Source organism: Ammospiza caudacuta, chromosome 13, assembly GCF_027887145.1.
Source record: "Ammospiza caudacuta isolate bAmmCau1 chromosome 13, bAmmCau1.pri, whole genome shotgun sequence".
NCBI lineage: Eukaryota > Metazoa > Chordata > Aves > Passeriformes > Passerellidae > Ammospiza > Ammospiza caudacuta.
The window spans coordinates 14,090,377-14,111,476 of record NC_080605.1 but is presented as its reverse complement, the minus strand read 5'-3'; the positions used below and the strand labels follow the sequence as shown (position 1 = coordinate 14,111,476).

Genomic DNA, 21,100 nt, shown 5'->3' with positions numbered 1-21,100 from the left:
TGCCCCGCAGTCCTACCCCATCTCCCCCACAGCCCCCGGTCCCACTGCCCTGCACCCCAAACCCTCTGCCCTGCTCCCTGGTCCTTCTGTCCTGCTCCCCGGTCCCATTGCCCCCAGTGTCTCTGCCCCATTGCCCGCGGTCTCTCCGAGCTCTCCCCTCAGATCAGCCGCCCCCCACCCCGTCCCGGCCCCACAGCGCCCCCCCGCGGCCGCCCCTCGGGCCGCGCCCCTCCCGCTGACGCGGCGCCTGCGCGTGCGCGCGTGCCGTGCCGGTGCCGGCGGATCCGCGTCCGGCGGCGGCCCCGCGGCCCGGCCCAGCCCGGCTTCCCCCGGCGTGCCCCGCCCCGCCCCGCGGCCCCTCGCCCATCATGTTGGTGCCCGTGTTCACGCTGAAGCTCAAGCACAAGATCCTGCCCCGCATGGTGGCGCTGGGCCGGTACGACGGGACGCACCCCTGCCTGGCGGCCGCCACGCAAGCGGGCAAGGTAACGGGGCAGGAGCAGCCTCGGCGGCTGCGGCGCGGCCCGGCCCGGCCCGGCCGAGCAGCCCCGGCGGAAGCCGCGGAAGCCGCGCTAACCCCGCCAGCTCCCCGGGCAGGGCTGAGCCGAGCCAGGGGCTGGGGCTCGTTCCCCTCGCCCTGCGCAGACCCGCGGCGGGGCCCGGGGACGCGGTGCTCGAAGCCTCGCTCTGCTGCGGCAGGAGCTTGCAAACATTAATAGCAGGTGACGAGATTGAGCAGTAGCAGAGGTGCCCAGAGAGGCTGCGGAGTTTCCAGCCCTGGGGAAATTCAAAAGCTGTCTAGACACAGTCTGGAGTAACACGCTCTGGGGGGACCCTGTTGGAGCAGGAGGTTGGACTGGCTGACTTCTGTGGCTTCTTCCAGCCTGAACCAGTTTACAAACCCAAGTTGCCACGGAAACTTAGATTTTCTATCAGGATTTTTTGAAGCCTTGGGTTTTATCATGCAGTTCTCAGAGCAGTGAGCCTTGGCACTGTTACAAGCCAAGCTCTGTGCTGATAACGGGGCTGAGGTTTCTGTGGGTGATGCACAAACAGCCTGACGGGAACAGAGAGCATCCTGTGTGCTCTGTTCTAGTTAGAAACATAAACAAAACAGGATTAAGTACAACCTGACTAATAAAGCATAGGTTGAAGCATAAACCCACAGAGGCACTTAGGTTGTAAATACAAAGAGGGTTCATCTGTGATGTTTCCCAGCATTATTAATTTGATTTTGGCACCTTTAGGAACAGCATACAACAAGGGCTTATCTGAGGGACAGACTGCACAGCCAGAAAGCAAGCTGTTGAGCCTCTGACTTGGCTCCAGGCAATTGCAGTGGCTGAGCATTGGTCAGTGAAAGTAAAACCATGTTTATCATTCATCCTTTTAAAATTAACCTTGTTCACCTACAGATGGAGGTTACAGATATGTACCAGGTAAAATGTCTTAAATGTTTGGGATGTTTTGCAAATACTGCTACCAGCTGGAGGTAATTTGTTTAGTTTGTTGTTGCTCCCTTTGGTTTCCTATTTTTGCCTTACTCCAAAGACTTGTCAGTTGTTATTTTCAGAAACAAACAAAACAACGATGTTGCAACTCCACTGGCCAGAGCTCTGTTTTTCCTGCCATTTGCCTTTTTCTAGTATAGTTTAATGAATAACTGTGAGAAATAATATTGTCAGTAAAACCTCCAGTCTTCATTTAGGTTGAGTGAATGCCTTTTTCCCAATCACAGTTGTTATCCAAACAATAGTTTTTACTGTTTGTATACAAACAGATATATTGTTGTATTAATATTTATATCTTTGTTTCTACAGGTTTTTATTCACAATCCTCATGCCCGAGGACAGAGAATAAACACAAACAGAATGGTGCAAAGTAACCAAGATGCAGACATTTCTCTTCTCAACATTAATCAAGGGATCACTTGTCTGACTTCAGGGGTGCTGAACCCTCAGCTGGGTTATGATTGTCTTCTGGTTGGAACACAGACTAATTTACTGGCTTACGACGTGTACAACAACTCAGATTTGTTTTACAGAGAGGCAAGTTGATTTAAATGTTTGCTTCTTTTAGTATCTCCATAATTTTCTGTTTCTTTGAATTGTAAAGATTACAGTTTTAACATTACTTTGTTAACTAATTATGTGTCTGTGCTATGCATTATTCCTACTGCTATATTCAGACTGTTTTGTCTCTAGAATATCTGCAGTATTTCAAAATTAATATATGAAAATTTACACATACAGATATACATTGCATTCATATGTCCCATCACCTAGCAAGACCATCTAAAAAAAAAAAAAGGCATTCAAAGCTCAGCTAAACTGACACTGATAATGTTGGAAGCTCTCTTCTTCATTTGTGTGGTCTGATGTATTCTTGTCTGCTGTTTCTTTTTCCTTTAATGCTTATCTACAGGTTTCAGATGGAGCCAATGCAATAGTTCTTGGGAAGCTGGGAGATATTTCACCTCCACTTGCTATTATTGGTGGAAACTGTGCCCTGCAGGGCTTTGATTATGAAGGAAATGACCGTTTCTGGACAGTAAGGCCATGCATAATAGTTTTGATGTTATTAGAAGATGCTTTCAATGGCACTAAATCATCTTGATTTTCTTTTAATATGATAACTATTAATTAAGTTGTTGATTGTTCTTAATTTATCCCAGGCCTTAAACTGTATTTTGGCCATGTATTCAGTGCACTCAGATGTTACTTGAACACTGATTGTGTCAATTGTTCTTTTGCAGTTGAGATAATAAAAATAATTCAGTTTCTGACAGCTGTGGTCATCATGAGTGCTGTCCTTCTCTCTGCAGGTTACTGGGGACAATGTTCGTTCATTAGCACTGTGTGACTTTGATGATGATGGAAAAACTGAGGTTTGTAACCATTCACACACAAATTCTGCTGTTCTTGCAGTCTTGTAGTGAAATGATAATAAAAAAACTTAGATTATAAAATACAACTGACTCACATCAGCAGTTAAATTTTCTCATTTTTCTTTATGCCAGGAGCAATACAATGAAATGCCTGTGATCATCAGTTGGCAAGGCATTCATTTCAGTGGTATTTCTTGAATATGCTTATGAACTTTTTAAAATTTCACAGAAACAAGCTTGTTGTGTGCAAACTTACACATAAAAGTGAACTTTTAGAAAGCTATTCTTTTGAAAAGCTTCACTTGGTAAAATTGAGAAATCTGTCTTCATGTCCAGCCCTTCTGTTTCCTTACAGGGACGTGGGGAAATGGAATACTCTTTGCTTTGCTGATTTAAAATGACAGTAACTTGTAACACACATCTTGCTGATAATGATGTGAGACAAACAGCAGGAAACAGCTGCCATTCTGATCGTGCAGGCTCAAAGAGATTGGTGAATTTGGGAATTTGTATGGCATTCTCTTTTGGAAATGTTTCTTCATCCCAAGTGAACAACTGTGCTTCTGAATATGAATCTTTAAGAAGAGTAATAGCTTCCTAGTATACACCAGATGCAAATCAATATGAAGTTAAATCATTATGCTAAAAATACTTACTTTTGTAATTTGTCTTAATACTTAAACATAATTACTTGAGCTTCTTAGTTTAGTTCCTGAAAAGTCCTCATTTGGAATATCCAATTGAACTATGTAATAGTGATGGGTAAAGGGCCTTGACAGTTTTCATGTGTTTTTTATAAGCACTAAACTGATACAGCTTGATTGGGATCTTTAGGAAGTGAAACGGTTCCAAGTTTTCAAATCAATTTCTGCACAGCTTCTCTTTGTATTTTTTTTAATGTGCTGAGAGGTGTTTATAGAAACTGGAGACAGTGTCTAGGGATTCAGAAACCAGGAAACTGATCTATGACACTAATTGCAAATGGTTTGCACTTGTGCTTTTAAGTGGGTTTTGCTATATTTTTCTACTTGATAGAAGTTTATTCTCGGCAGTTGGTGCTACTTTGGGCTGAGTAGAGCTGGCTACAATATCTGACTAACTTGTTGGTCCAGTTACCCCAACGTGCATTTACTGAGATGTTTTCAAGGTTCTTTTTGATCTTAATTATCTAGGTGATTTTAAAAGGTTTTTCTTATTTATTTACTTTTATTTGTGGCTTTTGTGAAACTGCCTCTGGTTTAAAACTGAAGTTCTGAGAAAATGCAAGAAGCAGCTTCCTAAATTATCACTTTGTGTCTTACCTGGTAAATGACTGCCTTAGCTTCATTTCTGTTCTTTCTGCCCCAGTAAAAACAAGTTTACTTTTAAAATTAACTGATTTTAACAGCTGCATGAATATACTTTTAGTAGCTAACAGAACTAACTTGTCACTGCCTTTCTTAGGATTTTTGGATTGATGAAGGCTACTTTCTGCCATCTGGCAGATGAGTTGTGGAGCAGAACTTAGACTTGCGCTTTCAAATTTCTGTCCAGTGGAATGGAAGTCACTGAAGTGGATGGGATGAATCAAACTAACAAAAAAAGCTAGGCACCTCTGGAAAACACAGCGTCACCAGTAATTGTTTCAGGATTGTGTGCTTTTATCTGGTTGCCTTTTGCTGGTGGTTGCAGCTTTATCAAGAAATCTGTGCTTCTTAAATAGGTTAATTGTTGCAAATAATTTCAATAGCTGCAGTAGACTTAGCTTGGTATGATTTAGGTTGACATAATCTGAAGCATCTTTACTTGGGAAGAAAAAAAGGCTTTAATATTTTTAAAAATCCAGCTTTGTTATGGATTTGTATCTCTTGTGCCAAGTAAAGATGAAAGGCTCATGGGTTTCAGTGGGGAAAAGTACTACCAGGTTTTAGACTTTGATTTGTAATTCTGTTTTTCATTGATTTGATGGATGATTTTGTGGACAAGGCACTGGGCAGATCTGTTCCTTGGTTTCTCAATTTGCAAAAGAGAACCTGACAATTGTCATCATCTTCAGTACAAACTTTTCCACTGGGCTCCTCTCCTGGTAAACTAGGAAACAGGAAAAGAAGTAAAATGTAGGAAATATTAAGGAGTGAGGATGCAGAAGACCCAATTCAATGCTTATTGGTATAATCATTTACATCAAGACAAAGCTGATTTTACTTCTACTTGGCAATAGTGGCAGCCACCACTTAGGCTGGAGAAGCAGAGATGTTGATACTTGGATTCATTGGGTTGGTTTGTTTGTTTGTCTTGGGGTTTTTTTGTGTGTGTTTGTTTGGTCGTTTTTTTTTTTTAAATGAGGGATCTTCAGTGCAACACTTGCAACGTGTCATGGATCTGTTAAAACCTCTTAATTGCTGCACTTGAAGTATTAATTTGTCCTCTGGGTCCTGGTGCTTGCTTCCTTAGCTCGAATAATTATTTTTAAGGAGCACTATTTTTTTTTTCAGCTTCTTGTTGGCTCTGAAGATTTTGACATCCGCGTATTTAAGGAGGATGAGATTGTGGCAGAAATGTCAGAGACAGAGGTAAATTATTTCTGGCTAATGTTTATTATATTGTGTAGTTAAGTAATTACTTAACTATTTGCACAGTATCTACTCTGCTAGAACTGTGAAAGTTTGAGTTTAATAATGACTTTCATTATGCAGGGGGCTTTTGCTTTGTTTATTTATAAATCTGTCACCCCACTGAGAAAAGTGACTATTCTTGGCTGACAGTCAGGAGCCTGTGGAAGGGTGATTAAGGTTGCTGGATTGTGATTGAAGCTCTTAGTGTCCTCTGAGTAAAAGGATGTCTTCTGCAGTTTCCCTCAAATGTTTTTGATGCAATCTAGATGATGTAACTTGTCCCTGTGTGTACATCCAGACAGTGCATGGCAGGGTAGAAGGGGAATGCCCAGGCAAAACTGGAAGATTATGTTATAATTGGAGTTACACACTGGCTGTATAAAAAGAGCTGTGGTGACTAAAGCAAGGTGTAGGGGCAGATATGTTTAGAGGGATAGGAGTAGCTGTAGGAGTTGCTGTTTAGCTTAACTCAGAGAAGATGCCCACTGATTTTGGTTTCTAGGAAGGGAGTAAAATCACTGCATTTAGAAGTGTTCTCAGTCCTCTCACAGCCCTTCTGGACCCAAGGTAGAGTGAGGTCACAGACCTTTGTCCTTTAACATCTGTGGCCTCCCTGCTGCCCAAGATGGGACTAAAAGGCTTAGCTAATAAACCACTTATGAAGAGCTATAAAAGACAAAGCCAGGCACTGTTCCAGAAAAGGAGGTTGTTGCTATCACTGCAATTAGAACTGGGCCTGTGATATATCTTGCTCTCTGTGCAGTGGCTAGTCTGGTCATTGGATATTTCTAGTTTAAAGGGATGCTAAAGGTCTGTCACTCTCAAGTGTGCTTTATTTCCAGGTCTTCAGTAGAATTGTTTGAAGTTCACACCTGCAGTCATAGGAGACCTGTTATGATTCTACTGTTCTAACATAAAAGGACACAGTAGAACACCTTTCTTTTTAGGAAGGTAAATTCAGGGAACAGTGTTGTTGTACATTATATTTGGTTTGGAAGTCTTGGGTAGTTTTCATTTTCTATGTTTAATCACTGACTCTGGTGAAGCTGAAGCTGTAGACTGTTGTGATTCTTACAAATGGACAATAAGTTTGGGTTTATTGTTACCTTTGAGTTTCTGACTGTTGCTGTGGTCTTCTGTCCTTACTGGGTGCTTGTAATTTAGTTTGATACTTAGGAAAGACTCAGCAGAAGATTGTGAGAGGAAAGGATAAAGGGTTAGGAAACAAAGTTTTGTGGTAAAACATCCAAGGGGCACAGTCAGATGAGTTTAGATAAAATGTTGGGGAAGAATTTAATTGAAGGAAGTCTCCTGTGCTGTGCTGTACAGAAGACCAGACAGATGATTGCAATTGTTCCTCCGGAAATTAAAATCTTTAGTCTCAGTGTGTGGAAAAACCTGCATTTCCAAGCCCTGAAAACCCTAGCTCAGTAAGAAATGGGTTTTCAAAGGAGTGAGAAGCAGGCCAAATTATGACTCTCAGGTCTTTCTCCGGAGCTTATTCAGGTAGGACACCTAGCCTGGTGTTCCAGTTGTGTTCCAAAGAAGTCCAAATGTGGCAGTTTTTAATTTTTATCTTACCAGTACTGGGCAAAGATTTTCTACCAGTAAATATCTCCAGGGCTTTCCTAACCCAGGCAAGTTGAACCTTTGGCATCATCAGCTCCTTAAGCTTAAGGGATATTGTGTGTAGTTTCTCAATGTTAGTGTGTTAGCACTGATGACCACAGGAATCCTATGAGCAGTTGTTTTGCTGTCTGTGGTAGAAAATAGTTGGTCAAAGTACACAGTTTGAGGGCAGTTCTGCAATCCTTGCTGAAGTGTGTCCTAATACTGGAAATAGAGCTTGTGTGAGGAAATCCTACAAGGCTTTCAGTGATTTCAGACTGATTATTAAAAGTTGTTACTTCAGTATTTAATACTTCCTGCCACAGACTTACTTACCACTTAAGCAATGTAGGACTCATATGACAGATGTATAGCCTGTTCCCTGTTAGTTGAAGTTGCACAAGTTGTCACTCCTGTGTCCTCTCTCTCCCTCCTTTCCCTGCAGACCATCACTGCCCTCAGCCCCATGTATGGCAGTCGCTTTGGCTACGCTCTTGCCAACGGCACCGTCGGCGTCTACAACAAGGCTGCGCGCTACTGGAGGATTAAGGTTAGTCCATGGCTGGAGTGTCATCACTGGAGGCTTGAAGGCTGCCTGGAGACTTGGGATCTAATTCCAGGTCATTCTGATGTTACCCATAGGTGAACTTTGCTGAACAGAGAACTTAATGTAATTTTGTTCTTACAACATCTACCTGTTTTTATAGGTTCGTATAAAATACCAGGTCAGTTCCTGAAGTACTTTTGGGCTGTTGGTGGTGGTTTAAACAACAGAGATATAACCGTACAATAGGGATTTTTCAGCTTAGCAAGAGACATTTGAGTTTGTGTTAGAAAATCCTCTGGTTGAATCAATAAACTTTTTCAGAAGCCGAAATCTTGCATTGTCTATGTTCAAGGTTAATTTTTCTTAACAATAGCAACTTCCTGCTCTAGCAAATCAGTTTGACAAGATCCTTTCCTGAGGCTCATTTTGATATTCTTAATATAACACAGAACAGTGTATTTAATAGTAATAAGATTTCTTGAGAGGTGGCAGGAAGAGGCTCATGGTTGTCCTCAGTAGTCTAATTTTATGACCCTGTTGAGGCCCTGATAACTTTTTTTCCTAGAAGATTTGGTTTTTTACACTTTGTGAGTTCTAATCATCTGCTTGGATGGAAATGTATTTAAAGGAACTATCAAGTGCTTTAAAAGCAGTGTACTATATTAGTAGTGCAAGGGCCAAGATGTCACATGTATCTGTGACCTTAGTGATGTCCTGTTAAGAGGCACAGTTGTACTCCTTTCTGTACTCTCTGTAGTCTCACAGTCCAGTGTTTTGCAAGTGGCAAGCATGTGAAGTTTAGAGAACATATCCAATCTTAATTTGTTCTTTCTTTTCTGCCTCAGTCAAAAAACCAAGCAATGAGCATACATGCATTTGACCTGAACTCTGATGGAGTGTGTGAGTTGATCACTGGCTGGTCTAATGGGAAGGTGAGTTTATACAGGGGGAAAATGAGGAGCTGTAGATATGGGGGCTGTGTTTGAACAAGGCTGTTAAGTTATCTGATGAACAACAACTGAAAAATAAAAAAGACTTAGAAACCTGAGCACTGCAGATCTATTGCAATGAACCTAGTTTGGCTTCAGAGTCTTGTGCCAAATGCAAGATCAGAGAAAAGCTGCTTCCCCTGCTTAGCTCAGAGTCAATTGCAAAGGTGTGGCAAGTTGTTTCCATGGCAGCAGAGATCATATGCCACATCCTGGAGTTCTTGAGTGTCTCTGTTCAGGTGTGTCTTGGGGACACGTGAGTAATCCTCTGCAGTGTGATCTGAATGTTCCCAAATCACAGGGAAGACAAAGCAGCTATGTAACAGGAGAGCAGCGTCTGCCTTGACTGTGGCAGGATTAATCAAGCATTATTTCATTTTATGTAGAGGCATTCTATACAGCTCAGTTTTAGTCTTTTAAGCCTGTTCCTTGGTATTCCCCTTTGCCAGAAATGACTGTTTTAACTGCCACATCTCTCCTGGATGCAGCTTGCCAGGTTTTTCTGTAAAGTTGTGCTTTTTTCTTCACACCTCTTATTACTCTCATTAGCCTGCGGCACTTTAATAACTTCATATCAAGCTGGCAGTCTGGAGCCCCGATGTGTTGTAACTTACATTGGATTAGATGTGTAACATTGTCAAAGAGAGAGCTGTGGTGGTGAAACAGCAGACTAGAGGCCTTACAAACTGAATCCTGACTCCAGCTGACAGAATCCGTGAGAAAGCTGACAGCTCTTCATGAGAGCAGAGTCCTGCAACAGTAAAAAACAACTTGTATTCCTTGAGAAAGAACTCTAAGACTGTAGAAAACAACCTGTTTTCCCTGAGAAAGAAATCTAGTACTGTGAAAAACTCTAGCCACCTGTATAAATTGTTTTTACACCGTTAGGCAGGAAAATGAAAACTGTATGTCACAAAGAACTCATTCTGCACGTACACACCAGCAGATTGAGTGACCAATCAATACAGGGTAACAGCTTATTACTGCCCAGCTGGGGATACACAGGGGATGTTCTTAAAAACTCTATATAGAGATGCATGAATAAACCAGGGTATTTCCTCTTTGCTCCATAAATGCATGCCCTGCATCTTTCTTTACTGAGCTCCACAGTGACAGAGAACCTCTCCTTGCTTTGCTCCTGTTCTTTTCCACTGGTAGTCCCTACCCAATTTGTTGGTCTGAAGCAGTCCATAACTCCTAGAAAGAGTAATGCTGTGACCTGTGCTTTGGAAATTACACAGTGCATGGAACTGAGTCCACCTCACCCTTCTTATCGAATGAAAGGTAATTGAAGGTTGTGGTATTTGTGTATAAAAATAATTCACCACACAAGGGCTGCAGCTGAGAGGAGAGGTTGTAAATACTGCATTAAAGTTATTTCTGGTTTAGTCCCATCATTGCTGCATCATATGTTTATAACCTTTCCAGTGCAGATTTGCTGTTCCTTTAATTTCCTTCCTTTTTTAGTTTTGTAACATAGGGAAGCATCTCTGAAGAGAAGTTACTTCTAGCTCCTTCTAGAGTCTGCCTAGATGTCATTTCTTGATAGCATTTTTTTCCTGTGTGGTGTTTAGATGAGCAGAGCTGCAGCTTCCCCTGCAGTTCTGTGAGCAGAGCTGGCTCTCAGCTAACAGCTCATGACATGTGTTTTGGAGTTGGCTTTTCTCTTCATGCTGAGGCTTGGAACTTTTTGTTTTTCCAGGTTGATGCACGCAGTGACCGGACTGGGGAGGTCATCTTTAAGGACAACTTTGCTTCCTCAATTGCAGGGTTGGTGGAGGGGGATTACAGAATGGATGGGAGCACCCAGCTAATCTGCTGCTCAATTGATGGTGAAGGTAAAAGCATTGTTAATGATATTAATGTAACACACAGCAATGTCAGGCACATCACATCATCTCAGATTAGCTAAACATGGTTTTGGTTCCAATGTTTTGTGTGCCAAATTCCCTTTGCTTTATGTGCAGTTAAGGGAATTTTGAGTTACGCTATCTGCAAACAGGATTTTGAATATTGCCTTTTCTGTGAGAATCAGCATGTGTTTCATTATGATCCAAGAAACCATCAAAATTCATTTGTCTAATGGAAGAAACTCCATCCTAATGCAAAGATAATGATAATAATTCAGTACAGACTCTGGTTCTTCAGGCTACATTATAATAGATGTATGTATAGGAAATCTTTTTTCTGTGTTTTAATTCTTTGGCTGCTTTACAGTAGGTAAAGGTGTTTATAGAACTAAGTGTGTATGTGTGTTGGTTTTCTTCTGCAGATGAAGAGTTTTTATATTAGAAATTCTAGATGTTAACAGCGTTTTGTTTCCTGGAAAATACTATCCTGAGACTGGAGAAGTGGTGGATTTATCCCACCATGCATTAAGAAGTCAGACCTTGTTATTGTGAGTGGAAATAAATATGATCACAGATGATTTAAATAAGCTCAGTAGGAATTTACAGGGATGGCTCCAGGAGAGACACTGGTGTGATTATCCGACTCCTTGGCGTCAGTGGCCTGAGACAAGCAGGTCTGGCACAACCCATTTGAAACAAAAGCCTGTCCTTGTTAAATAGCAGTGTGTTTTGCTGACTGTCTTAATCACAGGCTGTGGGGATTTGCTGCATTTTGGCTTCAGCCTATAAACCTTTTTCCCAAGCTTATGGAAGGGGAACATTGTAAGCAGTTCTGGAGAGCCTTGTCCTACAGAGTTGTGTAGGTTGGTATCATAAACATGATCATTCTTTTCTGGTGTGTCCACTGTAGACAAGCCTTGCATGATGGGATCCCTTCAGGCCTTAGTAATTAGTGTGGCTGGGATTATATAGAGAGTGTTATTAGAGTTCTGTTTGGGACCAGCATCCTTTCACATGAGGTGTTCTCCTGTGTTGCAGTGGTTTTTGTCTTGCTCTCATTTTAAGTGAATGATTCACTCAGAAATAATAAAGTGTGTCTTTTCATTGGAGGGCAGTATGCAAGCTGAATGATTTCAAGTTCCATGCAACTTTTTAGAGGGCAGCAGTCATTTGCAGTCAGGCAGCAGATTCTTCCCAGGTAGAAGATTTTTGTCCCTGGCTTTCATTGTCAGAACTGCAGTCAGGGTGCACAGCCTTAGAGCAAAATGAAAGTTGTCTCATCCCCTGTTCAGGTCCTCTGTCTCCACTGACAGTTAGAGGTATTTCCATAACTCTGTGCTCCACTGAGCTACTGGGAAACAAGTCTGACCCCTTGAAGTGAAGTATCCCTTGATTTGGGGAAAAGCTAATGTGGGTAAATCTTGTTTACTGGCTGATTAACAGTGACTTACAGCCACTTCCAGACAGCAACAACTCCTCTGACCAGCTCTAGAAATCCAGGTAGACATTTTATTAATTTTGCATAATTGTAAACTTGCCTAAGCACCTTAAAGAATGATTGCAATGGGAATCCTCTTGCAAGAGGACTGGGTGCTGCACTTGTCTGGTCAGGTGAGTACAGCTTAAAGACAGGTTGGAAAAATTCACCTTTTTTTTTTTTTTTTTTTTTTTTTAAATATGCAATTCTCTTGCCTCAGTCACCAAGAAAGTGAGAGACTGTGGGTCTAAATCAGTGCTCAGGTTTTCAGCTGAACAGTACTAGCTGAAGACCAGAACTGCAGAGGTGGTACAAGGGAGACATGTAAGAGAAACTGAAGTTCTGGGCAGGTTGTTGAAGTCTTTGCTGAAATGGACTATGTTTTGTTTTTGTACAGTCCGAGGCTATCTGCCAGGAGGGGAGGAAATGAAAGGGAACCTAATGGATACAAGTGCTGAGCAGGATCTTATCCGAGAACTTAGTCAAAAGAAACAAAATCTTCTGCTGGAATTGAAAAATTATGAGGAAAATGCAAAGGTACTGCTTAAATAATGTGTAGGGCCAAACCACACCTTGGAGTTGGGATAAATCCAGAGTAATCTGGGAAGCTGTTGTGGGGCAGTCCAGACAAGTCAGAGCTGTAGCTTGTCAGGATGCAGTGAGATTGTCTGCTGGGGGCTCCTGCCTCTGCATTTGGCTTGCTCCCTGTGCAAGTTCAGGACTTGCTTTTTGTATTTTAATAATGCTTTCTTTGCTTCTTCTGCTTGCCAGAGCAGTTGTGCTTAGAACTGGATTCCCTTCAGCCCTGTGCTTCGGGTTATGACTGAAAGTTGTAGTTTTCAGTGCATAAACCATCTTGGGAGTCAGAGGGGATTGTGTGAGAGGATCAGGGAGCACTGCCAGCATGTAGGAATCACACTTGTGGCTTGATGGTGAACGTTTCAAAAAATAGTCTGAAGAAAGAGCAAACTCACCTTTGAACAGCAAATGACCACCATGGCAGAAGCTTGGAATTCTGTAAGATTGTGTTTAAAACTGACATATGTGAAGTGTTTTTTGAGTAAAGGTTTGCATACAGAGCTGAGGTCCGTCCCCAGTGAAGCACTCAAACATATTGTAGCCCAAGTGTCCAAAGCTCCATGCCTAATCCAGCCACAACTCATAGCTAGTTGGAAGTGCCTGAGAATTGCTGTAATACAACCTTCCTCTGAAAGAAAAGATAACTGACTTGTTTATATGACTTGTGTATATGTTTTCTAGGTTTTTTGAATGAAAATCTTGAAATTCTGATACTGATGGGTGGTATGTGTTTTGTAACAGGCTGAATTGACCACTCAGTTGAAGGAAGCTGATGGGCAGAGAGGTCTGATTCCAGCAAATACCCAACTCCAGACAGCCCTCTCAGTTAATCTGGGCTCTGACAGCCAGTCTGCCCATGTGGAGCTGTGTATTTCCACCACAAATGGTGAGTGGTAACCTGCAACCATTGATATTCAGCTTCATGTAAAATAATGCAAATTTTTAGTTATATTTAGTTGGTGATTTGAATGTCTCCTCTTTATTGTCTATAATGTCCCTTTTGTGGTTTCTTTCCTTTCACAGAATTTTGAATCGAGCTTTGTTCCCTGGATGGGTCTTGGGGGAGAGGAGTTTGATGGAATTTGTTTCTTATTATGTGTTATTTTCTGAGGCAATTAACATTTAACTTGGATGAAGCCAGCCTTGTATGAAAACTGCAGGGCGATCCCTGCAGCACTTCTTGTATTGATTGTAAACACCAACCCACAGCTGCATTAGTGAGGGTGTTGCATGAATGCAGCTGGATCTCAGCTGACTTTACATGCAAAACTGGAATTTCCCCAACACAGTAAATTCACCTTGCACCAGGCATACATAGGATGCAGTCAGGTCCTGATAGTCCTGGTCACCTGGGATATTTTAACAATTCAGAGTAGTGATGTAAGGAGCTGAACATGCTTAATTCTGAAAACAGTGGTGGTTTGTTGCCAGAGGACAGCTTTTAATTTGGGAACTGCTTTTTGTTCCTGTTGCTAAGACACAATCATCCGTGCTGTGCTGATCTTTGCTGAGGGCATATTTGAAGGAGAGAGCCACGTGGTCCACCCCAGTGCCCAGAACCTCTCAGGCTGTGTTCGTGTTCCCCTTACTCCACCCAAAGATGTTCCTGTGGATTTACACATCAAAGCCTTTGTGGGGTACCGAAACAGGTGAGTTTATGGTGTGATCTCTGCTGGTCTCCAAACTGTGGCACCAGGAAACAGCAATAATGTGGTTTCATGCTTGTCCCATGGGAAGTGCACCGTTAATTCCTGGGTGCCCTATTTCTCTATCTTAGTGAAAGGAGAGCTGGGATGCTTTCTTAAAAGCATTGATGCACCTGTGGTGCTGAGTTCTTTTCCAGACAAAGTCTAAATGCTCTGGAATCACTGTGATCTGTTGTGTTCTGGTTCTGCTTTTAGAGAAGGAATGCCCATTTTTCCGGGAGATGTCTTACTGAGGGAATCAACAGATGCAGAGACTCTGTCCTGTCATCCCTAAGAGGCTGGGCCCTGGATCATGGCTGCTGTGGATGGAGTACTTGAGCAGGCCTGGGGACACAGCTTTGTTTCTCAAGCTATAAAGTAACCCTGAACCCATTTGGCTTCAGGGCAAATAGAAAGGAACACATGTTTGATTTCAATACAACATTTTTCCAGTCTCCCATAGAAATATCTCCATAGAAAATGAAACATCTCTTCATATACCCTTGAAAACAGCTTTCTTCCTGCTCACATCTGCCAGAGCTGTTGGTGCCTGAGAAGGCTGCATTCTTTCCCTGAATAGGGAGGCATATTTTGAGAGCTAGCCACCCACTGTAGAATAACTGTATGGGACTGAATTCCCTTTCTGTTTTCTCTATTTACTTTTATTATTGCTTTTAATAGGACTTCACTGACCTTGTAAAGAAAATACCCAATTATATAGTAAAATAGTAAATGTATTAGCCTAGAGAGTATGCTTCAGTGGAAGGATTATTGAAAATGACAGCAATGGAGAGGAATCGTTCAACCTCATGATAAACCAAATTTATTTGGAATTTCCAAGTTTTAAGTGTTTCTTCTGGGGAAGCAGTAAGCTGCTGATTATGTACCTGAAAACTGTGGGTGTTAGTCCCCAGCTAAAAAAGAACCAGGAACCATTGCAATAGGTGAATCCTTGCTATGTTATTAATTCTCAGTTTTTCTGTTGGGTTGCTTCCAGCACACAGTTCCACGTGTTTGAGTTGACAAGACAGCTTCCCCGCTTTTCCATGTATGCCCTGAGCAGCCCAGACTCGGCCACAGAGCCCCTGAGCTATGTTAACTGTACCATGAATGAGAGGCCACAAAGGGTGAGTTTGTGCTCTTCTTCCTGGTTTCAAGTCTTGCATAGATGGAGGGTTTGCAATCAGCTTGAGATTCCCAATAGCAAAGGAAAAATTATGCAGTGAACTGCACTCCTGGCCTTCAGAGTCTGTGTATTTCAAGTCAACCCTGCTTTTTTCTGTCTTTAAAAGATGACTCAGTTGAGGTACTCCAAGTATCAGGAATTCCTGCAGGAACTAAAGGCTTGAGATCAGAGGGTGTTTCAGATACTACCTTGTTTGCTGTGTGCCTGCTGATCGCAGGAGACCTGTAGTGAGTGTTGAATTTTGCAAATGAGTGGAGAAGAGGAAAAAGGCAGTACAGTGCTCAGGTAGTGGCTCAGTTTCATAGCAGTCTCTGATTGTTGGATTTGATAATTTTCAGAATATTCAGCTTTGGTGCAAGATTCAATTGTCCTCATTCTAAGAAGTTCATGACATGGGGTTATGGGATGAAATTTAGTAAATGAGATTTCTGTGGTACCCTGAACAGAGTGTTCTGGCGCACATTATTTGCAGGGACATTGTGTGGTCCCCAGGCTTTACACACAAGGGATGGCTGACGCTCTTAATTTTATTTTTGCAAGATCGTTATGTGGCTGAATCAGAGCTTCTTGCTGCCAGAGGATGCAGAATTCCAGAGCGCTCCCTTCCAGGTTTGCTTCACTTCCCTTCGTAATGCAGGTCAGCTCTGCATCAAGATCAAGCCTGGTGGAGAGGTGAGTCCTCCCTGGACAAGGGGAGCAGCCCTTCAGTGATATTCCAGTAAAACCAGAATACCCATACTGCCAGGAGGAGGCAGTAAAAGTGAAGGATGACTAAACAGGCAGAGGAAGTACTCATGCTTTTGGAAACTTCTGTGTCTGTTTACTGTCAGTGGGTAAAATTCCAGGGCCTGTTAGTGAAGTAAACTGCTTAGCCTGCAGATCTGTAGGAAGGAGACAAATTATTTCCTCACGGAATGGTTTCAGGGAGCCATAATGTGAGGAACAAAGGCTGCCTGTAACTTCTGCCTGTAACTGGTCCTGTGTGCAGAGATGCCTCTCTATCCCAAACCTGAACAAAAGCCCCTTTGAAATCAGTGTGTTCTTGTCTACTGGAAGCTGTAGATCTTGCCCATGCCCTCTTGATAAAAGGACCTGCTTTGATTGTGGGTAACTGTTGTTAGGCAATACTGCTGGGCAGTTTCAGATGTTCTGGCATGGAAGAGTGCTAAAGTGCTTTCTTTCCTTTCTGACAGATTTCTATCAACACAGATGATATTGATCTAGCTGGTGACATTATCCAGTCAATGGCCTCTTTCCTGGCCATTGAGGATTTGCAGGTGGAAGCAGATTTTCCTGCCTACTTCGAGGAGCTGCGGAAAGTATTGGTGAAGGTGAGGAGGCTTTGGACATTTCTGAGTATGCAGATAAGCAGTCGCTGGGTTTTTTAATGAGAGAATCTCTAAACGATTTTATCTTTGTTGTGGAAATCAGCCCACAATGGCTTGCTGTGTATTCTGTGGGACACTCAACCTTCTGTCTGTTTTTGTTCTGTAGAACAGGCCCTTGGACCCATCAGTTGGTTGTTTAGGATAAAGTAAATATGTTATCTGGGAGACTGAGCTCTGGGTTTGGGTCAGCATGTGAGATGTGTATCTCAGTCTGTTCACCCTTTCTGGGGGCCAAGGTGCTGCTCCAGCAGTGGGAAGTGAGGGGAAAGAGGACAATGTCAGGAATGCTGGTTGGTTAGGTTGGGATGTTACTTCCTATTGTACTGGGCTGAGGTTTAGCCTGAAGCCTGTGTGCCCAGGGTGCCAAGGACCCTTTCTCATGAGTTGTTTGCCCTGGACAGGTGGATGAGCATCATGCAGTGAATGAGAAGCTCACTGCTGACATGGCTGAGCACTCCAACCTCATCCGCAGCATGCTGGTTCAGGCAGAGGATGCCCGGCTCCTGGGAGACATGTGAGCAGTTGCTTCCTGGTTTGTGTGTTTGGGGTTTAGAATGGCCAGTCTTTGTTTCTCAGGAAGAAAAGGGCACAGGAAAACATTGGTGTGATACAAGATTACCTAGTTACAATTTTTGATGTAGAATTGTACCTTTGATGGTCTCTGCTTGAACCATGTCATGTTCTTTAGGTAGGAAATCAGTCAGGGGAAGGCAAGAGGGCAAGGGTAGGGGCTTAGTGTATAGCAGCTTGAATCTACTTCAAAATTATGAGATATGTTAGAAAAGATATATTAAGGGAAGAAAGCAGGAAAAGCTATCTGTGGTGTGTGAAATTTTGAAAACACCAAGAAAGAAAGTTTTGGTGTCGAGTTTTCACAGTGATTTGCTGTTTTCTGCTAATTTCGAGCTTTACTTTGAAGAGCAGCAGTAAAGAGGCCCAAGTTACTGCAGGGCAGTGGTACTTTCACTGGGGAAAGTGGTGCCTCCACTTTGCCTTGTGGATAAAGTAACTGCAAAAATAGGCTGTTCAGGCTTTTTTAGTAAAATAATGAGTATAACCAACATGTCTAGACAAGTCTGTTGTAGCTGGCAGACATGCAGGTGACTGTGGTAGCCAACACAACCATGTATTGCTACACCTTTATATTGACAAACCAGGAATGACTTTCTTGTCCTCAGAGACGCAAATAACTGGACTGATTGTTCCCCAGGAAAAACATGAAGACACGCTACAGTGAGCTGTATGACCTGAACAGAGATTTAATTAATCAGTACAAAATTCGTTGCAACAATCACACAGAGCTGTTGAATAATCTGAAAGCTGTGAACCAGGCAATCCAAAGGGCTGGGCAGTTACGTGGTAAGTCTGTGTTTTTGAAGGCAGTGGGGAGTCTCAGACCCCCAGAGAGGCACATAAGATACATCCCAGAGGTCACCTGGGTTAGTTAAGTGACTTCAAGCTTTTTGGCCTGAAACTCAGTTACTAGAAGTAATCTTTCATTCTTTAGTCATAGGCAGTTATGTGTGACAATCAACTACAATCAACTGTGAGGGTCCCATATATTCTGGGATCACAGTTCTGTAAAGAACAGTTTGAAATAATTTCCACATTTCTGAATGAGGCAGAAATTGATAGTTTTGTTGAGCATACTAGTTTAAAATGTTTTTAGAATTACTTCAGTTCTTAGTTTATAATTCTGCTTTAAAAAAAAGCAACTACTAACTTAAGCAGGACTGCTTTATTTGCATTATTAGTCCTGTAGGTTTTTGGGGAGGGAGGTACTTTTTTGTATGTTTATAACATTCCCCTTCCAACAAACTCTCATAAAACAGAGCTACAGGGGATTCTTCTTTAAAGAAAGGATTTTATTTATGTACTAGAAAAAAGGTGGTGATTCATCATGTGTTAAAAAAGCATTTGAAAGAAAGCCCAAAATTTTCAGCCTGGATCAAATAAGTATTTTTACCAGTTTCTTACTCTATAACTGAAGTTTTTTCCCTTTCTTTTCCTTTTTTCCCCTCCCTGCAGTTGGCAAACCTAAGACACAAGTGATCAGCGCTTGTCGGGATGCAATAAGAAGCAGCAACTTCAACACACTGTTCAGGATAATGCGTGTGGGAACAGCTTCTTCTTAGGGAGAGGAGCAGCAGCTGTGCAGAGGCAGTGATTCCATGCACTGAGCAGATAATGGGTGACAAGCAGTTAATTCAGACCCCTACTCCACTGTAGGGTGAAGTAATTACAATGATATTGCTGTAGTTAAGTTGTCAGGTGAGAAATATTACAGAGACCAAAACTCCATGAAGAGAGCATCAGAGTTTAAGTGCAGATGTGGTATTTATGTAAGACAGAAGTTCAAACAGTTATTTTTTATTACAGTAATTTATTTATGTATTTAAATATATTTTGTAGTTAAGGCATTGATCTTTTCCATTAAAACATAGACTGGCTTGACTGATTTTGTTCTGATTTAGTTGGGGAGATGTTTAGTGCTAAATTTACGTGTTGAAAAAACCCAACCCAAACAACTTCTCTGATTTCTGCTGCATGGTTCATTTACACTTGAACTCCCTGTGCTGGAGAGCCCGGGGTTTCACGCAGGGACGCGTGGCTCTCCAGGTAAACTGCAGAGCAGTGCATGAAAACCACCAAAGGATAACATCTTGCTGGCTCTTAAGCCAGCAGATCTTTGACAGATATCCAGTTCCGTGATCTGTGCAGGTAGGAAGTGGTCTGTCTCATATCCAGCACTCTCCTCACACCTGGATTGCAGAAGGTTTTGCTTCTAGCTACTGGTTCTGGTGCTACTGCTGGAAAAACTGCAGATACTGAGGTGGGCAAGGGTGCGTTTCAGGAACAACAAAAACAAACTACACACCCAAGCTTGGTGCATAATCATGAAGAGCTGGTAGTACTTAATGGGATCAAAAGAAGGTACTGGAAAATGACTTGGCTCCTGGCTCAAACCTGTTTAGTTGTGTGATCTCTTAGAATTGGATTAAAATATTACAGTAAGGCTCTATCTCTGATCTAAAGGTATTTTAGAACCTTTGCCAAAGCAAATTTCTTTTGGAAGCTAAAAATAAATTGCACAGGATGGAGGTTGGGCCCCAGTGCTCCTGCATCAGCATCACCCTTGCCACCATACAATGGTGTTAGTGACGTGGGCAGGGAGGAGCTGGCCCATCTCAAGGTTCTTGGGTGGCTTCTTGGGGCTGTCAGAAGGAGTCATGGCCTCTAACTGGTCTCTTAATGAGCCACTACTGAATTAAAACCAGCAACACCATTTGTTAGGGAGCCACTGGTGAGCATGGTGTGGCCAGTTGAATGGGGAATGTAATTCTCACAATGTTTTATTCCCAAAATTGCCCCTCACCACTGACTTGGCCCCTTCCATATGGAGAACTCTGCTGCTGAAAGCACAGACCTGTGTCAGTCAGAATCTGCAGCCTGAGCTCATTTCAATCCTTCCAAGAAACTGGTTGTTAGTCAAATCCAGCTGCTTGGTAGAAGGGTGGGGAGCCACCCATGCTGTTCTAAGCAAGTGAGCTCAGAGACTTGATTATGGAACAGTCTCCTGGCATGAGTGCTGGGCTTTCTGCCACTTGCTGTACCTGTTCCCACTGTTTCAAGCTCTTGTTCTTTATGTTCAAAATCCTAATGCTTGCTTGCTTACATTTATGTACTCAATTTAATGATAAGACAGCGGCTCTGATCAGAAAGCAGCTTTCCCATCAGTCTGATTTTCAGGACTACACCCCCAGCTCTGGTCTGCTCCTGGCAGTGAGGTCAGTCCTTCCACTTGCTGTCCAGACCTTTGGTAAGGCTGATTTCCCCTATCTAAGTTTCTGATAATAAATTTGTAATTTATTTTCCTGTAAAACCAACTTTTACCTTTGCCAAATGAAAAATGTGTGTACTTTGCAAGCAGCTGCACCTAATTGTAAATACAGATTGGTATCCAGCAAGAGCATCTATAGAGAAATCTCCCATTAATGGAACTGTATAAATGAAGGCCCCTCTTCCTCCAGTAGCTCCTGTCATTTGAAATTTTAGTGAGTGAAGTCTTTCCTGTGTACCTGCAGCACCAGTCATGCCTGGGGCTGCCTGTGGCTTTAGGACCTAACAAGAAGGGTGGGAGAGCAGAGACATGTTCATTTTTAAACCTTTGAAAGCTAACTGCAAATTTGGCTTCTTAAATGACTTCATCTGAGTCACCAGAGGAAGAAGGGTGGTTCCCTGTGTGATCAGGTAGATAGGGGCTTGCTCAAGCAGAGGCTGGTATGCCCTCTAGTGTAATACTTATTATT

At 42.5% G+C, this 21,100-nt stretch overlaps 1 protein-coding gene across 1 annotated transcript; it reads left to right on the top strand.

Annotated features, from left to right (window-relative positions):
* The first annotated feature begins 263 nt into the window (after positions 1-263).
* Positions 264-19,244, top strand: BBS2 (Bardet-Biedl syndrome 2). The gene is made up of 17 exons (XM_058813596.1): positions 264-485; positions 1,821-2,048; positions 2,425-2,550; positions 2,825-2,887; positions 5,362-5,439; positions 7,535-7,639; positions 8,482-8,568; positions 10,328-10,463; positions 12,350-12,489; positions 13,273-13,417; positions 14,009-14,180; positions 15,214-15,343; positions 15,943-16,074; positions 16,596-16,733; positions 17,192-17,304; positions 18,001-18,149; positions 18,819-19,244. Exons 1-17 carry the CDS (start codon positions 369-371, stop codon positions 18,923-18,925), a joined length of 2,166 nt encoding a protein of 721 aa, XP_058669579.1. The 5' UTR covers positions 264-368; the 3' UTR covers positions 18,926-19,244.
* The last annotated feature ends 1,856 nt before the right edge of the window (positions 19,245-21,100 follow it).

Bases quoted from the DNA above. Each gene is read 5' to 3' on its own strand.
- BBS2 (XM_058813596.1), top strand. From the start codon at position 369: ATGTTGGTGCCCGTGTTCACGCTGAAGCTCAAGCACAAGATCCTGCCC. The intron at 5,440-7,534 runs GTAAATTATTTC...CTTTCCCTGCAG, and splicing joins CAGAAATGTCAGAGACAGAG to ACCATCACTGCCCTCAGCCC. The intron at 14,181-15,213 runs GTGAGTTTATGG...GGTTGCTTCCAG, and splicing joins TTTGTGGGGTACCGAAACAG to CACACAGTTCCACGTGTTTG.